Raw genomic sequence first — 24,210 nt, 5'->3', positions numbered from 1 at the left:
CCTTATTTTTAGGAGCATGTTAAAATAGTGCATAATGGACAACATATTTTTTTTTAATTGCCAACTGTGTCCTTGTTAGCATCTCTTCCTTGTATGACTAGGAAAGTTACTGATGCGTCCCATTTATTCTGCAATCACATTTCACACGGTCAAAAGTTCAGTGCCATAGTCTGCTCATGATTTTTAGTGCCATTAATCTGAATTCATTTTGTTTTCCCCATTCTCCTGTAACTTTATCATGAGATTGGTACTTAAACAAACTATATACTGATGTCTGTTTTTCCTCAATGTATTGGATGAGACTGCATTGAAATCATGATGCTTTGTCATTAATAGCATTTGTTTAACATTTGCAATAGTGGTGTACCTGTAATTCACATATTGATGTATGGTAAAATCCTAAAGGGTTTGTTCATTCAGAGAGCTGTTTCCTTGGGGGTTGGGGGGGATCCATTTCAGTGGAGTTAAGGCTTTCAAAGGTAAACGCCACCATATATTTTTTTTCTTAGCTGTGTGGGGTCTTCATTGCTGTACATGGGCTTTCTCTAGTTGTGGTGAGTGGGGGCTACTCTTCATTGTGGTGCACAGGCTTCTCATTGTAGTGGCTTCTCTTGCTGTAGAGCATGGGCTCTAAGCATGCAGCCTTCAGTAGTTGTAGCACCAAGGCTCAGTAGTTGTGATGCATGGGCTTAGTTGCTCTGCAGCATGCGGGATCTTCCCAGACCAGGGCTTGAACCTGTGCCTCCTGCATTGGCAGGTGGATTCTTAACCACTGGGCTACCAGGGAAGCCACCCCACCATGTTCTTTTTTAAGTCTAGGAGAAGCCCAAATATTTGAACCCTACAAAAAAAAAGTCAGAAAGAGAGGCCAGTGACCCATCTGCTAGACAGAATTTGGCTTGGAACCTAGATCGTGAGACATATCTAAGCCACTTGACAGAACAAAGTGAGTTGTAGTGTCCCTAAAACATTCTGTAACTTTCAGGTCCTAGGTTTTATATTGCTTTTTAGATAGGATTTTAGGTCCTAGCTTTTTAAAATTGCAAAAGGACATTTTGCAGGTTCAGGCTAAAACAGGTCATCTTGCAGGATTTATTTTCCATTTTTTCATTCATTTATTCCTTAAATATTTATTGATCTCTAAACTTTGCATACTGGGCCCTTATGTAGTGTTACTGGGTTGGCGTGCCTTGTGTCAAATAGCTTCAACTAAGGAGGTCAAAGGAAGACCCAGACCAGTAATCTCTGTCCTTGTGATAGCAAGCAAAGAATTGCAGGCTACCACTTTGGGCTTAAGTGCAAAGCAAAGTTTACTAAAGCATAGTTACACTCTCAGAGAGAGAGTGGGCTATTTCTGTGAAGTGAAACCAGCACTCCTGTACAGGCTTAAGAGTGTTTGTAAGGAGCGTTCTGTGAGGAGGTGGGTCATGATCATGGGTGACAGGGGATCATTATTTGATTGACAGTCCCGAACTATGTAACAAGTTCATTATTGTGCATGCCCTTACCCTTAATTCACTAAGAAAAGCCTACCCAGATGGGCAAAACCACTTACAGATTTTATTATAATGATGGTATAATGAGTTTGGGTTTACTATAGGTTATACGCCTGTCTGGTCTGGGCATGTGCAGCCCAGAGAAGTTCCCTCGTGTTATTGGGTTCCCTCTTTATCTTTATCAGGATAAATTGCCCACCACCTGACCATAGTTTCACCCATTCTGGGTGGGGTCAGGGGAGGGTCCTCAGATGGTTGGGGTATAACTTGACTATTCCCCCCTTGTCTTTTTACCACTGTCACCTCCTTGCTGCTAATGTCAGGGGAGGGTCCTCAGATGGTTGGGGTATGACTCAACTACTCCCCTCTTGTCTTTTTGCTACTGTTGCCTCCTTGCTCTTAATGTCAGGGGAGGGTGCCCAGAGGGTTGGGGTGTGACTTGATAGTTTCCTTCTTGTCTTTTCACCACTGTCACCTCCTTGCTGCTAATGTCTGACTAACTACCTAACATTCCCCCCTCAAGAGTATGGGACCCAATTCTTTGTGACATGGGCGATGACTGCTCTGGCTGCTTCCTGCTGTTAAGGGGCGGAGTCTTGATTGGGTCCCTCCTCTTGCTCTCCTTCAGCTAGGAGGTAGGCTGGAGTGATGATCATCAAGGGGTCCCATGTAGATCTTGGTCTCAGGGCCAGGCTGAATGGGCTGGTAGCTACCTCGCAGAACCATTTGGAATCGAACAGCCTGTATGCGTTCTGAAATGAGTCGAACAAGTAGGTTTATGATACAAGGGCCTAATAACAAAACAAAGGCTGTCAGGACTAATGGTCCCAACAAGGGCAACAGTTATGTCCATATCTGGGTCTCCATGGAGGAGAGGAAGGTAGAAAGCCAACTAGGGCCCTGTCCTGCTCTCTCTTTCAGATTTTCTATTATTTTGATGTTTTTCTTTAAAGCCAGAAGGTTTTCTTCAACCTGGCTGGAGATATTAACATAGAAGCAGCATGTTTCATTTAACAGGGCACAGACACCCCCGGCCTCAGCTGTTATAACAGGGGTCCCAAACTCCCTGGCTGTGGATCGGTACCGGTCTGTGGCCTGTTAGGAACCAGGCCATACAGCAGGATGTGAGTGGCGGACAAGTGAGTGGAGCTTCACCTGCTGCTTCCCATCGCTCACATTACTGCCTGAACCATCCCTGCCCCCCACCCAGTCTGTGGAAAAATTGTCTTCCATGAAATTAGTCCCTGATGCCAAAAATGTTGGGGACTGCTGTGTTATAACATTGAGGGCCCTCTTATTTTGTAAAATCACCTCAGCCAGAGAATCTAGGGCTGACTGTTGCTCCTCAATGGCTGCTACCATAGCCTTCCAGGATTCCTGGACCATGATGGTAAGATTGAGAATGCTTCTCTCTAAGAGGTGTATACCCGCAAACCAAAAAATTTCCTCTAAAGACACTGTGGATCACTTCAGGCTGATCCAAATGGTGATCCCAAGTACTTTAACAGCTGTAGGAGAAGACAGCAAGACTGGATAGGGTCCCTTCCAGGTCAGCTGAAGTTGAGAACCAGGGGAGCCATCCTTCCAAGTTTTGATGAATACTTGTGTTACTGGAGAGTAGAGGCAAGGAGAAGACTCTGGGGAAGGAAGCCTTTTTACCACATGTTTCTGGAGGGCTTTTTGGAATTGTCCAAAGGAGGTGACAGAGTATGTCAGTAGGTCCCCTCATAAGAAAGGGCTACCATACAGCATTTCATAAGAGTTAAGGTTAAGTAAGGCCTTTGGGGATGTTCTGACCCTTAAAAGAGCAATAGGGAAGGCTTCCTTCCAACTAAGGGAGGTCTCTTGGGTTATTTTTCTTAAGGTATTCTTTAAATGTTGGTTGGCTCTTTCTACATTTCCTGAGGATTGGGGTCTCCAGGAAGAATGAAGGTGGTACTCAATATCTAGAGCCTTGGATATCTGCTGAATAATTTGGTAAACAAAGGCAGGACCATTATCACTCTGAAGAGACAACAGGAGGCCAAATCTAGGGATTATTTCAATTAAAAGCTTCTGGGCTACCTCCGAAGCTTTTTCTGTCCTGGTGGGGAAAGCTTCCACCCAACCAGTAAAGGTGTCCAGAAACACCAAAATGTACTTATATCCTCAGTAGGGAGGAACCATTGTAAAGTCCATTTGCTAGTCTTCCCCTGGATATGTTCTGTGTCTCTGAGCTAGAAGGGCCAATGGGGGTGGCTTATTTCCCTGAGGATTGTTAGTCAGACAAATAGGGCATGATGAGGTTACCTTATTAACTACATCGTAAAGTCCCTTCCCAGAGAAGATAGAAGAAACAATCTGGTATGAGGCATCTCTCCCTAGGTGACAGGCCTCATGCAAAAATTTAATAATTTTCCACTGGAGTGACTGGGGCAGGTGAGTTAAGTCCTCTCTCCAGTACCATCCATCTGGGTCAAGGTGGTACCCATGATTTATGGCCCATTTGATTTCCTTAGGCAGGTAAGACAGGGAAGGGAGAGAACTAAGGGAAGGAACTAAGGCACCCTCTATCACAAAGGGCTGAAGGGCTGCTTGTCGGGCAGCCTGATCAGCTAGCCGATTTCCCTTTGTTATTTCATCGTCACCCTTCTGGTGACTTCTGCAATGAATCACTGGTACATGGAAAGGCTTGAGGACTACATCCAAGAGGGAGAGAATTTGAGGTCCATACTTAACTGGGTTGTTTTGGACCATCAAGTAGCCACATTACTTCCAGATAACAGCATGAGCATGCAGAACCAAAAAAGCATATTTAGAGTCAGTATATATATTAAGGGCCTTATTTTCAGCCATGGTTAAGGCTTGGGTTAAAACAATTATTTCTGCCAATTGGGCTGAGGTCCCTGGGGGAAGAGTCCGGGCCTCAATAACCTGTGTCAAGGAGACCACCACATACCCTGCCCTTCTACATCCTTCAGAAACAAAATTACTTCCATCAGTAAACCAAACCTCCTCAGGTTTTGTAAGTGGAATATCAGTTAGATCTGGTCGGGGCAACAAGGAATGATATATTATCTTCACATTGGTGAACTGGTAGACCTTCTTCAGGTAGGGGGAGCAGGGTAGCTGGATTTAAAGAGGAACAGACCATGACACATAAGTCTGGATTCTCCAACAGTAATGCTTGATATTTGAGGATCCTGCTATCTGTGAGCAAGAAATGGCCTTTCTCTTCTGAGAGAGGTAACCTGATGGGAGGTATATACTGTCAGGGGAGGCTTCTTCCACTAATAAGGCCAAGGCAGCAACTACCCTAAGATAGTTGGGCCATCCAGTAGCCACCAGGTCCAGTCTCATTGACAAATATCCTACAGGTCTCCAGACAGGGTCAAGTTCCTGAGTTAAGATTCCTAAAGCCATCCCTTGATTTTCTGCCACAAATAGTTGGAAAGGTCTATCAGTTCTTGGGATTCCCAAGAATGGGGCCTGAGATAGTAATGTCTTTAGCTGTTAGAAATCTTGGGTTTGGTTAGGGCCTGAGAGCAGAGGTTTAGAGTCAGATTTTCCTTTCAAGGTCTCATAAAAAGGTTGTGATTTTAATCCGTAATTAGGAATCCATAGTCTGTAATACCCCATGAGGCCTAAAAAGGCTCAGAGCTGCTTTCAGATAGTTGGTTCCAGCAGATCTAAATCCCTTGTATTCTATATGGGGAGATACTTCGTTCCCCTGGGGAGAGGATTACTCCCAGATATTTGACTTCCTGCTGTGCCAATTAGACCTTAGACTTAGAAACTTTATAGCTTTTTTTGGCCAAAAAATTGAAGGTCTGGGTAGCATGAGTTAAGGCTCTCTCATGGTTTTGGGAGCAAATAAGGTCATCCACATACTGGATGATAGTCCCTTCCTCCAGGTATAGATCTTGGAGGTCCTTGGCCAGGGCCTGGGCAATAAGGTGAGGGCTGTCTCAGAACCCTTGAAGTAGGACTGTCCAGGTGAGTTGTCCTCTTTTCCCTTCCTCATGCCACTCAAAAGCAAAGAGGTAGTAGGACTGGGGGTCCAGAGGTATGGAAAAGAAAGCATCCTTTAAGTCTAACACAGTAAACCAGGAGGCTGTGCCTGGGATGGTCCCCAACAAGTTGTATGGGTTGGGGACTACTGGATGGAGTGGGACAACTGCCTCATTGACAGCTCTTAAGTCTTGGACCAGTCTGTATTCTCCATTTGGCTCCTTAACAGGTAAGATAGGGATGTTGCAAGGAGAACTGTAAGGAATAAGTAGCCCGTGTTGTAAAAATCTGGATATGAGAGGCTGCAGTACCCTTTGGGCTTCTGGGCAAATTGGATATTGTTTCTTTTTTTTTTTTTTTTTTTTGCGGTATGCGGGCCTCTCACCGTTGTGGCCTCTCTGGTTGCGGAGCACAGGTTCCAGACGCGCAGGCTCAGCGCCCATGGCTCACGGGCCCAGCCGCTCCGCGGCATGTGGGATCCTCCCGGACCGGGGAACGAACCCGTGTCCCCTACATTGGCAGACGGACTCTCAACCACTGCGCCACCAGGGAAGCCCTGGATATTGTTTCTGATTGGGGAAAGAGGTTGGCTCCTTTAAGGTGATAAGCACTGGGGAGGCAGTTATAGCTCTCCCTGGGATTCTATCAGCCCAGACCTGGGGGTCTACTGACAACTTATCTAAGGCTGGTGTGCCAGTTCTCAGAGGGGGCTGTGTCTCTAAGACTAAGAACTGGAGGGGTGTTACTGGGGTGGTTCCCCCAAGTAGCAATCTGGTTCCCAGCTTGCTGGGAACAGTGGAAGGGGGCATTCAGGTATGACCAGGAAGGAATGAGAGAGAGTATATCCTTCCCAGTAACAACACAAAGGGACAGTAAAGGGCCTAGTAGTAAGTTTACCTGAGACTCCTGTACCCTGACAGGAGTCGGAGAAGGGTCCAGAGTAAGCGGCCCCTGTATCCAATAAGAAAGATATGGTCCTACCTGCCACATCCAGGTTCGCCCTTGGTTCCAATCCAGTAATACTGACGTTAAACAGGGGGGCCATTTGGAGCGGAGGGTCCCGTCAATCCAGGATCATCTGAGGGGCTGCCCCTGGCCCCGGGGCCCTTTAGCCCAAGGGGCAGTTGGCTCCCCAACGGCCACTTTTTTGGCATTTTGGACAAGGCATCTGAGGAGGCTTGCCCTTGTGGAAGCATTCCCCCCGCCCAGTAGCCAGGCTTTCTACAAACCCAACATCCGTCTTGGCTTCTGCTGGGACGGGTCAGGGTTTCTCTGGATGGGGGTTGCCCCTGTAGGGCTGCCAATAATTGGGCCTGCCTATTTTCTTTCCTCTTTTCCCTCTCTGGGTAAGGAAACTATCTTTTAAGAGGTTGGATTAAAATTGGGTTTCTGGCAGATGGAACAAATCAAGCTCGCTTGTCTAGATGGCTAAACCCTTTTTACTAATATTTATGGAAAACAAGTCAAGTTCTAAATTACTTTACCCTCTTTTTCAAAATTTGCATTTTAAAACGATGGCAGAGATAAGGGTTCCTGAGAAGACCAGATAGCACATTGGCATCTCAAAAATACAGGCAAGTTTCTCTTAGGATGACTTTGTTTCCCCTTTGTTTAATACTTACAAGCCTCTTAAGATAAATAGGGAAGGTTTGGGAGTGGTAAAAGGATTGGTGGGCTTTGGATTATTTTTGGAGCCACACTCCTGGTTTTGTAAAGACTACATTTGTAAAACAAGGACAGTTTTGTTTTTCTTTTTTCAAAGAATCGGGTGGCTACCTCAATGATATTGAAGGACTAACATACCCATTTACCTATGTTGGAAAGTTTTACTTTTCCTCATTTAGCTTAGGGGAGAAGGCCTCTTCCAAAATTCCAATCAGGCTCTGAATATCAGCTGTGATTAATTTAGTCAGACCAGTGGCCTCCTATTTTGGTAATCTATGTACAAATATTTTTGAGGATCTTCCCTAGGTTTAAGAAATTTGTGAGGGTGGTTCCCTTGCCCCTCAAGAAATATAGTGGCCCCTAACTTAGTTAATAAACCTCTTCCCATTAAAGGGATGGGACAGTCAGGCACAAACAGAAAGGAATGTAAAAACAGCTGGCCATTGATGTTGCACAAAAGGGGTTCCAGGAAAGTGTGCCCCTGCCTTTTCCCTGACACCCCCATTACATACTCTTTATGGTTACTAAGTTTTCCAATACTTTGGGTTAAGACCGAAAAGGTTGCACCAGTATCTATAAGCAAAATTCTATCAGGAGGCCTGCCACATCAATGACCACCCAAGTCTCAACATTTATTATGGAGATGGTATCTCTAGGCAGAACCACTTTTGGCCTCGGGCCCCATCAGTCTTCTGATTGTGAAACCGTCAATGGCTGAGGGGCCCCCATCACTCTCTGATGTCTGGGGCATTCCTTCTTCCAATGCCCTGGCTGTTTGCAAAGGGCACATCGATCGCAACTCTCCTTCCAGTGCCCCTTTTGTCCACACAGGGTATATTGGTCCTGTCTGGGTATCCATGGGCCTAGTGGTCCAGGAAAAGCCAGCCTCACAGTTGGTGGTCTCTGAGCAGACAAAACCACTGCAATCATTTGGGCCTTTTGCATATTTCTCTCCATGCATTCAGCATTTTTGGCCATATACCTATTATTGAAAAACAAATAAGCCAATTGGAGCAAATCGTTCTTTGGAGTCTGAAGACCAGCAGTTGCTTTCTGAATTTTGCACCTGATGGCTGGGGCAGACTGGGCCATGAAATGCATAGCCAAAAGGGCCTGTACCTAGGGGGAGGAGGGATCCATATTCATTTGGGATCCATGGCCCTGTAGGGTGAGGTCCCCTAGCTGGCATTCTAGAAGTTGTAAGAACAAATGGTTTTGTACTTCTACAGAAACTCCCATGACCAGGATAGACTGAGATGTTTTCTGTGCCACTATGGTGTTTACCACAGAATATGTGACACCATATCTATTAGAAAGTCAATCAACTTATTCCTCACTGTCAATGTTACCTGGGGGCTCTTGTGGGAAAGTTAGAATCGGGCACCTCAAGTCCAAGGGAGTCCCCGGGCCTCTTAGAGGATATCGGAGCAAGGGAAATTGCCCTGCTGCGGAAATGGCTCCCGGTCCAAATTGGGTGTTCTGTCGGGTCTTAGATGGTGATACTAAACCAGGTTCCTGTGCTCCAGGGGTTAACATAGAAACTATTATTTGATCCCCATGGGTAAGGTAAATAGGAGGTGGTGAATATGTTGGCAGCATGGGTCAGAGGGCAGTTGGAACAACTGCCGGGGCAGCTTGCTCGGCCGCTGGGAGAGCTGGATAGGCTAGAGGGAGGCTTAAGTTTTGAAATAACATATCCCCACTCTCATTTTCTCCCTCTTCCCCTTGTAGAATAGGTTCCCCCTTAGGTTTTCTTTCAGACCGCTGCACCATAAGGTGACAGCCCTCTGACTCCTTTTCCTCCTGATGCAATAGCATAAATGCTTCTACATATGGAATCTCATCTCTTTTCCCTGCTCTTTTGCAAAACACTTCTAACTGCGATATCATATAATAATTGAGGGCTTCCTTGGTGGCACAGTGGTTGAGAGTCCGCCTGGCGATGCAGGGGATACGGGTTTGTGCCCCGGTCCGGGAAGATCCCACATGCCGCGGAGCGGCTAGGCCCGTGAGCCATGGCCACTGAGCCTGCGCGTCCGGAGCCTGTGCTCCGCAACCAGAGAGGCCACAACAGTGAGAGGCCCGCGTACTGCAAAAAAATAAAAATAAAAATAAAATAATTGAGTGAGCCATTCAGGGGCCATTGTTCTTCTGTTCCTAACATATATTGGATCTGTACCCTATTATAGTAGTATATCATATCTTTCTTAGTCATAGGCTCACAGCTATGTTTTGCCCATTTATCTAATATACGCCCCAAAGGGCTCTCCTTTGGGATAGATGGAGTATTTCCCATTTTTATAAGTTTTATAACACCAGAACACAAAAGACACATATTCCAACACAAAAAGCACAAATTCCAACATCAACAAAACCAAAACCAAACCCACCAAACCGGTTCCCCAACAATTCCCCTCTCCAACAGGGTACCCCAACCAAACAAACTGGTTTGTCCTGTAAAGGAAAAGCCCAAATTGAGGGGGAAATATGTTCTAATGTGCACGGCAGAGCGACTTACTCTCCAAAATCGAGTCTGTCGATTTATAGAAGTTTGTCGGTTCCTTGCTTCAACTGCCAAGAGCTGGGGTAGCCAGCGCCACTTCAGGGAATTTTGAAGGGAACACCCTCAGGACAAATGGTCCCCGCAGCTGCTAGGGCCTAGCCCCAGTATTCCCTGACTGGCGCCGCCTAGCCACAAGCAGCAAGGCTCCTGGCTGGCTAAGCTAAATTTGTTACCGAGTCCAAGATCGCTCTGCTCGCCGCACAACAGGCCAATAAATTGGGAGACGAGGTGTTGAGACAAGGAATAGCTACTGTATTCGGAAAGCCAGCAGACTGAGAAGATGGCAGACTAGGGTCCCCCCAAAACCCATCTTATTAGGGTCTGGTTGCCAGTTTCTTTTATAGAATCAGAGAGGGAAGTAAAGTAAAAAGTCAGAATAGAGAGGGAGAGGTGGGGAGGAAGTAAAGTAAAAAGGGCCATCAGTCTTGAAAAACATCTCCTGGAATGGGAAGGGATGTGTTAATTTCTTTTTTCTTGCAGCCATTCACAGGTGGGTAGGGTTCCCTGAGGCAGGCCGTTATGTATGGCTATAATAACAAAAGCAACGAAAAGCAAATGCTAAGGTCAAAGAAACAGATCCAGCATGGAGTCAAAATTGGCTCTTCCCTGCTAAAATAGTTTTTCTAACTTTTTACAGTAGTCCCCTGTTATCCACGGGGTGGGGGTGGGGGTTACGTACCAAGAACCCCAGGGGATGTCTGACACTAGGGATAATACCAAACCCTGTTTGGTATATACTCTGCTTTTTCCTATACATACATACCTATGATAAAGTTTAATTTATGAATTAGGCACAGTAAGAGATTAACAACAATAACTAATAATAAAATAGAACAATTATAACAGTATATTGTAATAAAGTTGTATGAGTGTGTCTCTCTCTTAAATATCTTACTGTACAAATTCGGTGTCTTTTCCATCTTAACTTTTGCAGTTTGAGGTGCGACAGCAAAACTAGCATGAATTTCTTTTTCTTTCTTCACAATTTCATGGATAGAGGATTCGTTCTTACAGTAGACCTTAGCAACCTCAGCATATGATTTTTTTTCTTTCCTTAAGTCAAGAACTTTCACTTTTTCACTTAAGGGAAGCATTTTATGGCCCCTCTTCAGTATATCCAAATTGCGAGCACCACTACTCTTGCACTTTGGAGCCATTATTAAGTAAAATAAGAGTTACTTGAACACAAGCACTATGATACTGCAACAGCCAACCTGATAACAGAGATGCTGCTAAGTGACTCAGAGATGGGATATGCTGGACAAAGGGATGATTCACCTCCTGGGGTGGGATGGAATGGGATTTCACCAGATTTCATCACTCAGAATGGTGCACAATTTAAAACTTATGAATTATTTATTTATGGAGTTTTCCATTTAATATTTTTGGACTGCAGTTGACCGTGGGTAAGTGGAACTGCACACAGTGAAGCCACAATAAGGAAAGAATACTGTACATATACTTTCTTCTATAAAATTTAGATTACATTACATGTAGTCCAAATCCTTTCTTTTCTCTTTTAGCATTACACTGTGAGCATTTCCCACATCTTAAAATTTTCAAGACTGTGACTTTTGTTGGCACATCATATTTAATTAAATGTGATAACTTTTCAGTCAGCATTTATGTGTGCCTTTTTTGCTATCAGTTGTTTTATAAGCTTACTATATGTGATTAAAATTCATCTCCAATTAATCCTCAATATAAACTTTATCTAAACCTCTGGTGACACCTCTTCTTTTTTCATCTGATAAATATCTGAATCTTTGAAAAGAAAGTGGTAATAGAAACAGAAAGAGATGAGAGAAAATGGAAATAATGATAGGAAATAGTCACTAAGGCTGCTATAAGTTGGGAGGTGTGGCCTTGAATGAATGTGTAATAATAACTGCAATATTTGTAATGATGGAATAAAAAAGAATTTGTTTTTTTTAAAAATACATTTTTCCCATCCTCAAGAAATAATATGTCTGTCATTAATGCCTTGGTGCTAAGAAAAAGCCTGTTCGGAGTATTTCTTTGCTACCTGTTGTCAATCTTCTCTACTCTCATTCTCTATCTTCCTGAAGCCATGGGAATAAAGAAGAGTTCTCCTGCAGAGGAATACAACTTGCTGTGGAATGGTTTCTAGATAAAGGCCATAAAGACATTACTGTATTTGTGCCTGCGTGGAGAAAGGAGCAATCCCGCCCTGATGCACCAATTACAGGTACCATTTCATATAAGACATTTCTTCTCATCCAGAGGCAAAGCTGGCAAGATAGTTTGGGGACAGCTTGATGCTCCCAAATTAGATAATTACTTTTCTAAATTTATTAAGTATACTTAAAATGTTTTTATTAAGTATATTTTAAAGCATATTTTTCCTGATCCAAATAAACCATTTTGCTGTGGCATACAGCAGTTAAATAAAGACTTCAATTCCAAGCAAAGAATAAAGCACACAGTTGAAAAAAAGGAGTGTTTTTTCTATTTGACCACAGACTTCAGACTAAAGGGGGATGAATCTGAGTTTTCCAAAATACTAAAGAAACCATAGTAGACAATGGATCTTATTCTGTACCAGATAAGTGACTGTGGGATTTGCAGATTAGGGGGTAGAATAGAAAAAGAGAAAAGTCCCATGGCATTCAGAGCGAACTTATCCATGAGGCATAGGAGGCCCAGTGCCTAGGGCCTATGATAGATACTTTTAGGGTCCCATGTAAAAGTTTTAATTTTATTATTTTTTTAACATCAGAGGGGAAAATTGAATATAACAATGAATGTATAATAATGTACCTAACTGGATTGTTTGTTTTTATACTAACCCAGTTGTAAAGTATAATTTTTAATATTTCTTTAATGGAAGAAGGGACCCATGAAGGCAAAAGTGCCTAAAGTCCACAAAAGTCATGATGTGGCCCTATTGGCAGGAGGATCACTACATTCACTTGTAGTAGTATATGAAGCTAGCTCTTTACAGCATTTGAGAGCATAAATACCCCAGTCCTCTGAGTATCAGCTCTTGCCTGTTGTGCAAAATGAGAAGGTTCAGTGAATGGCTGTCAGAACTGTGTCATGGAGCTATCTGCCAGCTGCTGAACAGGCTCCCAGCCTCAGTCTGAGAGTGGATCCTGGCTTCTTTCCTCAGTAATTAAGAAGCTAAAAGGAAAGGGGGTCAGTACTCACGTGCTACCGCTTAATGTTTTTCCTTAGTCATGGCTTTCCCTCAGGCAGAAGGCAAAAATGTTGTCCCTAGGAGGCATGCTTTATTCTCCTTCTGGCAGACACATCCTCAGCATACTGCCCTGGTTTCTTCAGCAACCAAAAGCTGATGCTTCAGCCAAAGGGCAAAACAAGCCTCAAGAATGCTAGGATATCAGTGTTATTTCTCACTGTTCATGGTAGGTTTTAAAAACTTAGATGTCATTGAATCTATTTCCTTCATTTTATCAGAAAGAAAACTGGAATGCAAAGGGGAAGGTAACTTGCCTAAGGTCACAATCCAAATTGGTGCCATAGCCAGGAATAGAGGCCACTTTCTCTCTACGGGCAAATAATATATTAATCTAGTACCAACTTTTGTATTTGTAATATGGGGATAATGCTGTTGATTTCCAAAGGTTATTTCTACCCTCTGGCATATAATCCGTATTTCAACAGATCAAGATATCCTACGTAAACTGGAGAAGGAAAAGATTCTTGTCTTCACACCATCCAGAAGGGTCCAGGGCAGGAGAGTTGTTTGCTATGATGACCGGTTCATAGTCAAACTGGCTTTTGATTCTGATGGCATCATTGTATCCAATGATAACTACCGAGACCTTCAAATTGAAAAGCCAGAATGGAAGAAGTTTATAGAGGAGCGGTTGCTGATGTATTCTTTTGTGAATGACAAGTATGTTTCTTTCCTGTAGGCTCTGAATAGCCTAAATCCAAGTTACTACTAGGGATAGATTTCATTTCATTTCAATAAACATTTGCTGGACACTTACTGTGTACAGTGCATTATGCTGGTCACCATGGGGATAAAAGGCTGAATGAGTAACAGGACTCACCCTTAAGAGGCTCAAAGTGTACTGGAGAAGAGAAAGATTCCCACAATGTGTCATGACATGTGCTATGGTTAGAATTTTTTTAAATTGCTTTGTCTATGTGAAATGATAGGAAAAAGCCCCACAGAGGAGATAACATTTGAGATGAAGTTTCTGCAGAGGAAAGAGGGCTGCTGGGCATTTCAGGTAAAGAAGACATCATGAATAAAGCTATAAAGATGTGAAAGTGGATTGCATGTTGGGGGAACCAGCAGGCATGCCAGTATGGCTAGAACTTATAATCCACAGAAGAATGATGCACGGGAAAAATCATTCCTTTTTTGTGTTAAAGTGGAAACAGAGGGAAGAACTGCTGGCTTAGCAGAAGATAGACTTGAGGCAGGAAGGGCCATTAGAAGGCTGTGACAACAGTATAGGCAAGAGGTAGTGATGGTCTGAACTCCTGATAAGGGATAGTGGAGACAGAATGGAAGACATTTGCCTCTTGCTTGCTTGCTTTCAGATTTATGCCTCCAGATGATCCTTTAGGACGCCATGGCCCAAGCCTTGAAAACTTCTTAAGAAAGAGACCCGTTGTCCCTGAACACAAGAAGCAACCATGCCCTTATGGTGAGTACCTATGTGCAGAACCAAGTTCTGTACTGAGAGAAACATGAGAACTCTGTGAATACTTTTCTCTTCAAGGTTTCCCTTCCAAAGGGAAAATCCTGGCTTGTCCACTTTCTGAGTTAAAGTCTGTGTCTTCATGTATTATCAGTTAGGCATTTAAAGAAACATCTTAGAAATTACATGAGGAAAAGGTAACTAGGATTGAAGGAAAGAATAATTGTCACTAGTTAAAATGATGCATGTGTTCTAGCTGCCTCTCTCCTGAGCAGGGTTGCTGGGTGTAGGGAAGTACAGAAACCCACTTGGCCTATGGAATCAGAAAGGGCAATGCCAAATTGGGTTTGGCCTGAAGAAGGACATGTCTTTCAGGCAGGTGACTGCACACTCTGTCAACTAATAATACCCTTTTCTTCCAATCTGTACTTTCCAGTTTGCTTTCAAACTTTATTTTCATTTCCTTTTTAAAATATAGTTTTCTAGAGTACTTTCATGATCTTACCCAAGTCCCTAGGATACAAATTTGTGAGCCTAATAATATGACATGGGATGCCTGGTCTGAGGCTACTTTGAATGCTCACTATTTTTGGATAGTCATTTATTTATAGGATGACTAGGTGTTTGTTCTCAACTATCATTTATTCATATCATAGAGTATTTTATGTTCATTATTTTCATTTAATCCTCACAATGACCCTATAATAAAGGTATTATTATGAGCCTTGTTTACAGAATAGGAAAATGAGGCACAGAAAGTAAAATCGCTTACCAAGGTCACGGGGCTAGTAAGTGACATAGCTGGAATTCAAACTCAGGTCTGACCGGCCTCCAAGCCAGTGCTCTTTGCACTGAACCACCCTGCCTGCTGCTGCCCTACACTGCCTCAGCATGTGGGTTATACCTAGGCAAAGTTGTGAATTACAGGAAAATGAAGGCTGTTCAATGGCTCAACTCTTAGCTTTCGCATTGCAGTTTCCTCCCCAGGTTTCCACTTCTCTCTCCCCTCACAGTGTGTGATGCCACCGTGGTGTTGTCTGTCTCCTATCTTTATGAACAGTTAATTTTCTGCCTTAACTCCAAACAGTAAAACTCTAACCTGAGTGACCAGATTGTTACGACAGCTTCTGGCACAGAGAGTTGCACTACTCTGAGAGAGAGTCTTACCACAAGGCATTATTTTTCAGGCAAAAAATGCACCTACGGCCACAAGTGCAAATACTACCATCCGGAGCGGGCCAACCAACCGCAGCGTTCGGTGGCTGATGAGCTCCGCATCAGTGCCAAACTGTCCACAGTGAAAACCATGAGTGAAGGCACCCTGGCCAAGTGTGGCACAGGGCTGTCTAGTACCAAAGGTGACATAACCTCAGAAGTCAAACGTGTGGCCCCCAAGCGCCAATCGGATCCCAGCATCCGTTCCGTGGCTGTGGAGCCTGAGGAATGGCTGTCCATTGCCCGTAAGCCTGAGGCCAGCTCTGTCCCCTCACTTGTGACTGCTCTAAGTGTCCCCACAATCCCACCCGCCAAAAGCCATGCAGTGGGTGCACTCAACACCCGTTCAGCCAGCAGCCCAGTGCCAGGATCCTCTCATTTCTCCCACCAGAAGTCCTCACTGGAGCACATGACCAGCATGCAGTACCCCCCGATCCTGGTTACCAATAGCCATGGGACCCCTATTAGCTACTCTGAGCAATACCCAAAGTTTGAGTCCTTGGGGGACCACGGCTACTATTCAATGTTAGGTGACTTCTCCAAATTGAACATCAACAGCATGCATAATAGAGAGTACTACATGGCTGAAACAGACCGGGGGTTGTACGCCCGGAATCCCAACCTCTGTCCTGACAATCGTATGAGCCATAGCAGGAACGACAGCTATTCCTCTTACAACAACCTGTATTTGGCTGTAGCTGATACTCATCCTGAAGGTAGTTTGAAGCTGCATCGCTCAGCATCTCAGAACCATCTTCAGCCTTTTCCTCATGGTTACCATGAAGCCTTAACGCGAGTGCAGAGCTATGGCCCAGAGGACTCTAAGCAAGCCCCCAACAAACAATCAGTCCCCCACTTAGTTCTACATGCCCAGCACCCGACAACTGGAGCACACTCCAGCTGTCCTGGGGACTATCCCATGCCTCCCAATATCCATCCTGGGGCAACTCCCCAGCCAGGACGTGCCCTGGTGATGACTCGGATGGACAGCATTTCTGATTCCCGTCTGTATGAGAGCAACCCCATGAGGCAAAGACGCCCTCCTCTGTGCCGGGAACAACATGCCAGCTGGGACCCACTGCCCTGTGCAAATGACTCCTATGGCTACCACTCCTATCCCTTGAGTAACAGCCTCATGCAACCATGCTATGAGCCAGTCATGGTACGGAGCGTGCCTGAAAAGATGGAGCAGCTTTGGATGAATCCTTGGGTTGGAATGTGCAATGATTCCAGGGAGCATATGATCCCAGAGCACCAGTATCAGACCTACAAGAACCTCTGCAATATTTTCCCTTCAAACATCGTCCTTGCAGTGATGGAGAAGAATCCCCACACAGCAGATGCCCAGCAACTAGCAGCCTTGATTGTTTCTAAGCTTAGGGCTGCACGTTGACATGACATAGGACTTATTTCATTTTACAAATATAAATATGAATACCAATAATGCACTAATACTATGATAATAGTAACTAATAATTTTGTGTTACACTTTACAAGTTACAGAGTGTTTATGTCATTGATGTGCATAACAACCCTGTGAGGTAAGTCTTACTAATGTCTTGCTTTCTAGACAAGGAAACTGAAGCTCAGTGAGATTAGGTGACTTGCCGAGGTCACACTGCTAGCAAGTGACCAAGTAAAGACTCACACCCAAGTCCTCTGACTCCAAGTCCTATGCCCTTTTACACTGCACCATGCAGGTAATGGAGGACAAAACCCAGGGGAAAGGTCCAAATGCAAGAAACTCCAAGGGATTCCATTACCAACTGTTTTCTTAGTCACATATTCTATATTACAAAGTATCGATGATATATCTAATTTTAGAGAGCAAGAGCATCAGGATCAATCCATATGTTGAATTAACCTTTTAGGATTTTTAATAGGAATATTTAAAGGTATTTAAAAGTAAATGCATACTTTATTGCATGGATATCTGACCATTCAATATCTTTATTAACCGAGCTATAGGGTCACATCGAAGCTTCTAGAGCTATATTTCAAACTTATTGTTAGCAATTATATTGCATGTATGACTGTATGTATTTGTTTGAGAGGTGTGTGTGTATATCTCTATATAACCTTTTATATAGTGATGATAAAAAGACAGGCTCTGCACAGCCCTTAGTCTACAGCTGTGTAGATCACAAATCAGACTTGATTTTATGTCACATTTCATAGTTTCAACTAGTTTTGAAAGTGAAACTACATCCTAATATTTGAACATTGCTTTCTTAGGCACCAGAGCAAACTGGCTCTATTTCCTTTGCACTTTCTACTTGTCAACATTTATTGACAGTTCTTAGCTTTTAAGTCTCTTCACCTCAGTAAATTAGGGATCAGATTGAAGACTTCTTCTGCAGAGGAGCTGATGGATAAGCTCAAGTTCCAAGCATAGTAGATGCGTGTGCTAGACAAGCACAGAGGAGTTTAACCAGGACCAAGGGATTTCCTACCAGAATCCGCTTCCCTTAATCCCAGGAGAGATGGCCAAACTCATTTGGCGTTAAATGATGGACACAAAAGCTGCATTCAAGGAGGGTCTAATGGATGCTCTTTGGACTTCTGACCTATGCAGTATTCAACACTACAGGATGAAATGTAATGCACAGCCATGTAATCCACTTTGTGCTTCCATCCACCCTTTGGGCAATAAGGTTGATCATTGGTGGAGCAGAATTTCTTTAGGAAACAAAATTGGGGGATTTTCTAGGTGGAAAAAAGGCAGCTTCCAAAAGGGGATGCTACATCTTTGCTAATAGCTGGCTCAGTTACACACTTCAAATGCACACAAAGAGTGTGCACTTGACCTTAGGTAATTCTTAAATGCATTACTAAAGAAGGCAGGACTTTGTGTTGAGGGCACCATTTGCGCAACTTGTATCTTGCTCAGGGTGGGAACCTTTGTAGCTAAATGCCTCTAGAAGAGGTGTTTATTGTTTTTGGTTTTTTAACAGCTGCACTAAATGAACCCCTTTTTGAATCCATTGTATATTGCAACATTTTGAACCATGACCAGCTCAGTATTTCTTGAGCTGGAACTTGCTAATTTCTATGGTCGTTTTTTCATGAAAGTTGAGAAGGCCTGGTCTTGGCCTTTTGTTTCTTCATGAGAAGGTGTGACACTGCCTATAAATGTTTCTTACTGTGAAACACTCCGAATGTGAGACTGTAGTCAGGGTTGTTTCTGGTGGTTTGATAATGGCTTGCATGCTGCTTTCTGGCTTTGTGTCTCTGTCCTAGTTGATCAAAACTTCATCTCAGTGTTTCTCTTCAGTTAACCACAGTTCACATTCATCTCCTACCCTCTGATCTTTCTATCCCCCAGCATACTGAGATGTAAAATTATTTTCTGTCAGGTAGGTCCATAGAGAGTGACGTGCTTGCTATTTCACACAAACACCATTTTATACCTTCAGCTTCTTGGACCTTCTAAATCTGTCCCATGTCTAAATCAGGGTATTTGACAATCTTAGATGACTCTACTGCCTTTGTGCCAGTTAGTTCATCTTCCTACCAAAACCATCAATGACACCACTGTATCCACTAGCTGCACAACGTACAGGGAAGCACAAGATTAATCTTGTCAGCTGCAATTCATCTGGAACATGTTCATGTTTAGTACTCAAAAAAATTGTAAGCTCCTCCCAATACAGGAAATATTTTTAGGGCAGCGTATGTATTTCTTATTTCCAAAAACAATTGTCATTCTTCTCATAAAATGTGTATGAATCAAAGCGGCTAGGAGCAATGCCTCAAATAACCAGAAATGACCTTCTGTTGATACAAATTGTATCTCTTTTTTTCCTGATTGTATAGAAGCAAATGTACAAAACTCATCTTAAACTAGGTTTGGTATTGACTTTTCACTATGATGTTTGTGGCACTGTGTGTCACAAGGGAGTAGCCCAGGGGTCATGAGAGAGCTTTTATTTCCAAAGGGCAGCAGTTTATAGACAAAGACAATTTTTCAAGGCCTCTTTATTACTATGTCCAACAGCTACTGTGCATAGTTTCAAGCATTATATTGCATAAGTTTCTCTTTAGCCTGTTAAGTTTAATATATCCTTGCAAAAGAGACTTTGTGTAAAAAAGTGTCAGTGTTAGTGGTTCATCTGCAAGAATCTACAAATCAAGCTGGGAACTCCCCTGGTGGTCCAGGGGGTAAGACTCCACGCTCCCAATGCAGGGAGCCTGGGTTCAATCCCTGGTCAGGGAACTAGATCCCACATGCATGCCACAACTAAGAGTTCACATGCCACAACTAAGAAGTCCGCATGCCACAAATGAGTCTGCATGCCACAACTAAGAAGTCCATGTACCGCAACTAAAGATCCCGCATGCCACAATGAAGATCCTGTGTGCTGCAACTAAGACCCGGTGTAGCCAAAATAAATAAATAAATATTTTAAAAAATATATATAAATGGAGCTGTACAATTATCAATGCATTGAGGTCTGCACACTTCTTGACTTCCATTTTGTCTGCAATTATAAAACAGTAAATACAGAGAAAGCCTGGAACCCCTTTGGCTCCCTTGATAATAAAATCAAGCTTTCTTCCTAGGGCTAAGTGTGTGTCCTTCAGGATACTTACCTCCAAGCACTAAGCAGGGGTTACTGCACAGTGTTTTGTGTGGTTTTCAAGAAGTATATTTTGCAAGAGGTGCTTTGTAATTTTAATTCTTTCACTGAGTTTCTGAACTCATAGCAAGTCTGTGCTTGTTCAGGCCTTATATCTTGTAGATTTTGTGAATTTTTTTTCTTTTTGTGATTTTGTTGTTGTTATTTTTATTTTTATCTGAAGAAGTGTGACTCTGGAGTGGCATGGTCAATCCAGGGCACCATTTCTGTAAAACAACTCAAAGGAAAGTGAGCTTTTTCAAAGGTAACATATAGCCATTGCACTCTCTCTTAAGGTGCAAGAAATGGGAGGATGACAGATGCTTTATGGAAATGGTATATAAAACTTTTCTTCTATGTAATGAAATATACATCTATATATCTATATCTATATCTATATCATCTATATATCCTCTCTCTCTCTCTTTCTGCTAGTTTCCAGGAGAATACTTCTAAATCCATTTTTTCTGTTTTAGAATAAATTATCTTTATACAGTAATTCAAACACTGATATCCATTAACCTTTGGCACTGGGTTTTTTTCTAATATAGAAGAGTTCATTTTGAGAGGCGCTCAGTTACTGTTCTATCTATGCTTTAAGTATGGGACTTTGTATAAACACCCTTTTTGAGGGCCAACAATTTCAATACACTTTAACTCTGTGAACTAGGTCTGGAACTGCACAGGGAAAGTAATGTCAAGCTGTCCAAAGAGCCCTGCTCAGGTGTCCTCCCAACCCTTCTCTGCCTTCCCCTAGTTTGCTTCTCCTCAGGTCTGACACTGAGGTGTGCATAATCTTCAACTGAAAAGGCACTACACTTAGTTCTCATTGGAAACCAAACTAGTATATTTTGGGAACCTGCTTATCTAAATAGCTGATGCCAAAAGACTCAGCATATTCCATATCTATCATAGTGTAGCTAGCTATATACATAGGCAGATTGACTAATTTTAGTCCTGGTTTGTGTATCACTGAGCTATAGTAGTTTGCTTTATCCATTTGTGGGGTTAAATGATACTGTATAATGGCTATAAACTTTTATAAAATCTCTTTGGGTTTTTTGTTTGACCCAAACATTATGTAAGTCTCAACGACAAAATACACAAAGCTAACCTGAGGTGAGTGAAAATATATCGTGTCCCCAGTTTTGTCTGCCCCTCTAATGCATGTGCAATGTTTTGCAATATGTTCTCACTAGCATGAATGTGCTACGACTACTTCATGAGGTTTTAATTTGTTTCACCTATCATCATGATGGAAAATGCTGTCATTGACAACAATGAACTGTAACCACACTTAATTACTGCATAAATGTTTTGTTTACTAACCACTAAGGGCTCTGTTTCTTTAAGAATATCACCAACAAAGCCATACCACACATATAAATACACACACTCAGCTCCTAAAAAATTAGACTTCTGTCCTTGGGATTTGCATCTTGAGATAAGCTATAATGGGAGGGATCTCCCCAAATGAGTTCATCTGAATTTCATCACAGTAAACATATGCCCTCTAATTTTTGTATACTAACACATCTATAAGTGCTAATCAATCGGTGTTTCCCGCAGGGGTGGGCTGGACCAGGCCTTCACTGGTGGGTCAGAAACTGGTGGAGGGCTCAGGGCTCAGGCTTATTTCTGTAAAAGCCTACTGTTTCCCCCCTGAATAGCCTCAGGTCCACAGAGACATCATCTGCCGAGCCATAGCCAGAATATCAGAGCTAGAAGCAGCCTGGCACCCTACAGTTCACAGAGAAGTCACATGGGGAGTGCTCAGTTGCATGGACTCAATCAAGTTATAGGTATGAGAACTGAGGCTCCAAGAACTGAAGAGATTCAACCAAGGCTTAACAGGGAGTTGATGGCAAAGCCAGGACTGGAACCCCAGGCCTCATTGCTCTCAGGCCAGTGAGCCCTTTATCACAGTGGTGTCTGCTCTTCCCTTAGGTCTCTCTGAAGCCTCATCCTTACCCCTGCACTCCTCCTCCCCTCCCCGACACAACAGGCCAGTCTCATTCTAAAGGCAGAGGTGGACACAGTGGCTGCAGGGGACCCCAGGCTAGGAGACTTCAGAAGGGGCTAGTATTCGTGAATCTTTTTTTCTTTTATCATCCTTCTTGGGACTAAGTGTGCTCATCTCTCCCCGTCCTTTTCCTCTTCTGTCTGTTTACTCCTGCTGTCTCCTCTCACATTTCTCAGACATACATACAACAAATTCTTACTGAGTACCAAATAGGAGCTTGGCCTATACTGGACTAGGGAGAGACTGAAGAGGAGGAAACAGTTCCTGTCTTCTGGAACTTGCACTGCAGTGAGGGAATGAAACATGCTTAGAAAATAAATGAATTCCCTTTCTTAGAGGGCAGTGACAGTGTGAGGTTAGGGGAAGTGATAAGAATAATTAGAATTCTAAGAAGGGACAATTCAATGTCCAATGCTTCTCCCTAATCACAGGCAGAAAATCAATTAGTCTGACAATATCCCTCTCTAGCTTAACCTCTCTGGCCTCAGGACCTCCCATGTTCTTCGCTTAACCCATATTCCAATTATTCTGGACCCCTCACTGGTGCCCCAACATGCCATGGTCTTTCTTATAACCCTCCAGACTTTTACCTTCCTTCTACTGTTTTGACTAGTAAAGTCACCTCCTTATTAAGCTGTCCCACCTCCTTGTCCAGACATTGTTAGTCCTTTCCCCCGGGGGCCTTGCAGGCATCTTGAACAATACGTCTATTTTAGCACTTGCCACTCTGTTACAATCATGTTGGCATGCAGATCCCATACAAAACATGAAACTCCTTAGGGGCAGGAACCATATTCTTCATTACTAATGAAATTAACTCCTATCAGAAGGGGTGTGTTGACTTAAAAAAAATACACAACCTGAGAGTTGCAAGTTAAGTTTTATCTGGGGCAAAATGAGGACTGAAGCCTGGGGAGACAGCCTTTCAGATAGCTCTGAGAAACTGCTCCGAGGAGGCAAGGGGAGGAGCCGGGATATAGGGGAGTTTGCAACAAAGGGCAGGTAGTCAGGAACATCAAAAGATTACTGTTAATTAAAGAAAACCAGATAGCTCAAATTAAGGAATTTAGCGCTTTTCTGTGTATGGGAAGATGCAAGAGTCTGGGCTTACTGAAATCATTCCTTTGATATGCACCTCAACCATCTGGGGCCAGTATCCTGTATTTTCACATCCTGAGTTTCCTCAGGGCTCACCGCAGGGAGTGGCTGCAGTCTGATGGCTGCTAGATGTCAGGTATTCTTTTCAGCCCTGAGTTTCCTCAGGGCTCACCAGCTCACCTTGGAGGGCTGCAATCGTTGATGACTGTGACATCCTTTGTTTATTGATAAGGCAGGAAATATTCCATTTATAAATATTCCATTCCACTTATATTCCATTTATCAGGTGACTCTCATTATTGTTGTTGACTAGCAATATAATCAGTGCTCCCTTCCCTTGACCCTGAACCCTGCTCCTCGGTTAAATGTGTGCAGTTCAAAGACTTTCTAATCAGTCTCTGGCCTCTAGTCAGAAGGAAAATGTGCAAGGGCACTGGGCTAAGGTTGCTTCCTGGCCTGTCCTCCCCTATGCCCCCTCCCTCACTTCCTACCCCCAGCCCCCGCCATCTAAAGCAGTCCTTCCCAGGGACCTGGCTTCACAAATCCCAGGTTTCAGGAGGACTCCAGCCAACAATATCGCTTGGTTCTTACTCTCCCTGGACCTGGACTAAAAATGGCTCTGATAGCCTACTTCTCATCTTTAGGTCAGTTTTTGAGGGCCAGGGGAGAGGTCTTTGTCCTAGGTTATATGGAGACCCAAGTCCTGAGTTCAAGGCCTGTGAACCCGGGCATGAATCCACACCACTCACACATACAAAGCATGAAAAGCTTTAGAAAGCAATTGCACATCTATTATCTTATTTGATCCTTACAAGCCCATGAGGCAAATATCCTCCTTCTACAGATCAAGAAACTGTGACATGATTTACCCAAGGCTGTTCTCATTAAGTGGTGGAGCTTG

At 43.4% G+C, this 24,210-nt stretch overlaps 1 protein-coding gene across 1 annotated transcript in view; it reads left to right on the top strand.

Annotated features, from left to right (window-relative positions):
* Positions 1 to 21,426, top strand: part of ZC3H12B (zinc finger CCCH-type containing 12B) — a 661,885-nt gene extending 640,459 nt beyond the window's left edge. Inside the window, exons 4-7 of the mRNA XM_067723920.1 lie at positions 11,784 to 11,923; positions 13,360 to 13,594; positions 14,254 to 14,360; positions 15,542 to 21,426. Coding sequence (XP_067580021.1) covers positions 11,784 to 11,923; positions 13,360 to 13,594; positions 14,254 to 14,360; positions 15,542 to 16,962 — 1,903 coding nt within the window. The 3' untranslated portion in view covers positions 16,963 to 21,426. The remainder of the gene's footprint in view (positions 1 to 11,783; positions 11,924 to 13,359; positions 13,595 to 14,253; positions 14,361 to 15,541) is intronic.
* The last annotated feature ends 2,784 nt before the right edge of the window (positions 21,427 to 24,210 follow it).

Source organism: Pseudorca crassidens, chromosome X (genome assembly GCF_039906515.1).
Source record: "Pseudorca crassidens isolate mPseCra1 chromosome X, mPseCra1.hap1, whole genome shotgun sequence".
NCBI lineage: Eukaryota > Metazoa > Chordata > Mammalia > Artiodactyla > Delphinidae > Pseudorca > Pseudorca crassidens.
Note: the sequence above shows the minus strand (reverse complement) of the source record. Positions and strands in the feature narration are given on the sequence as shown.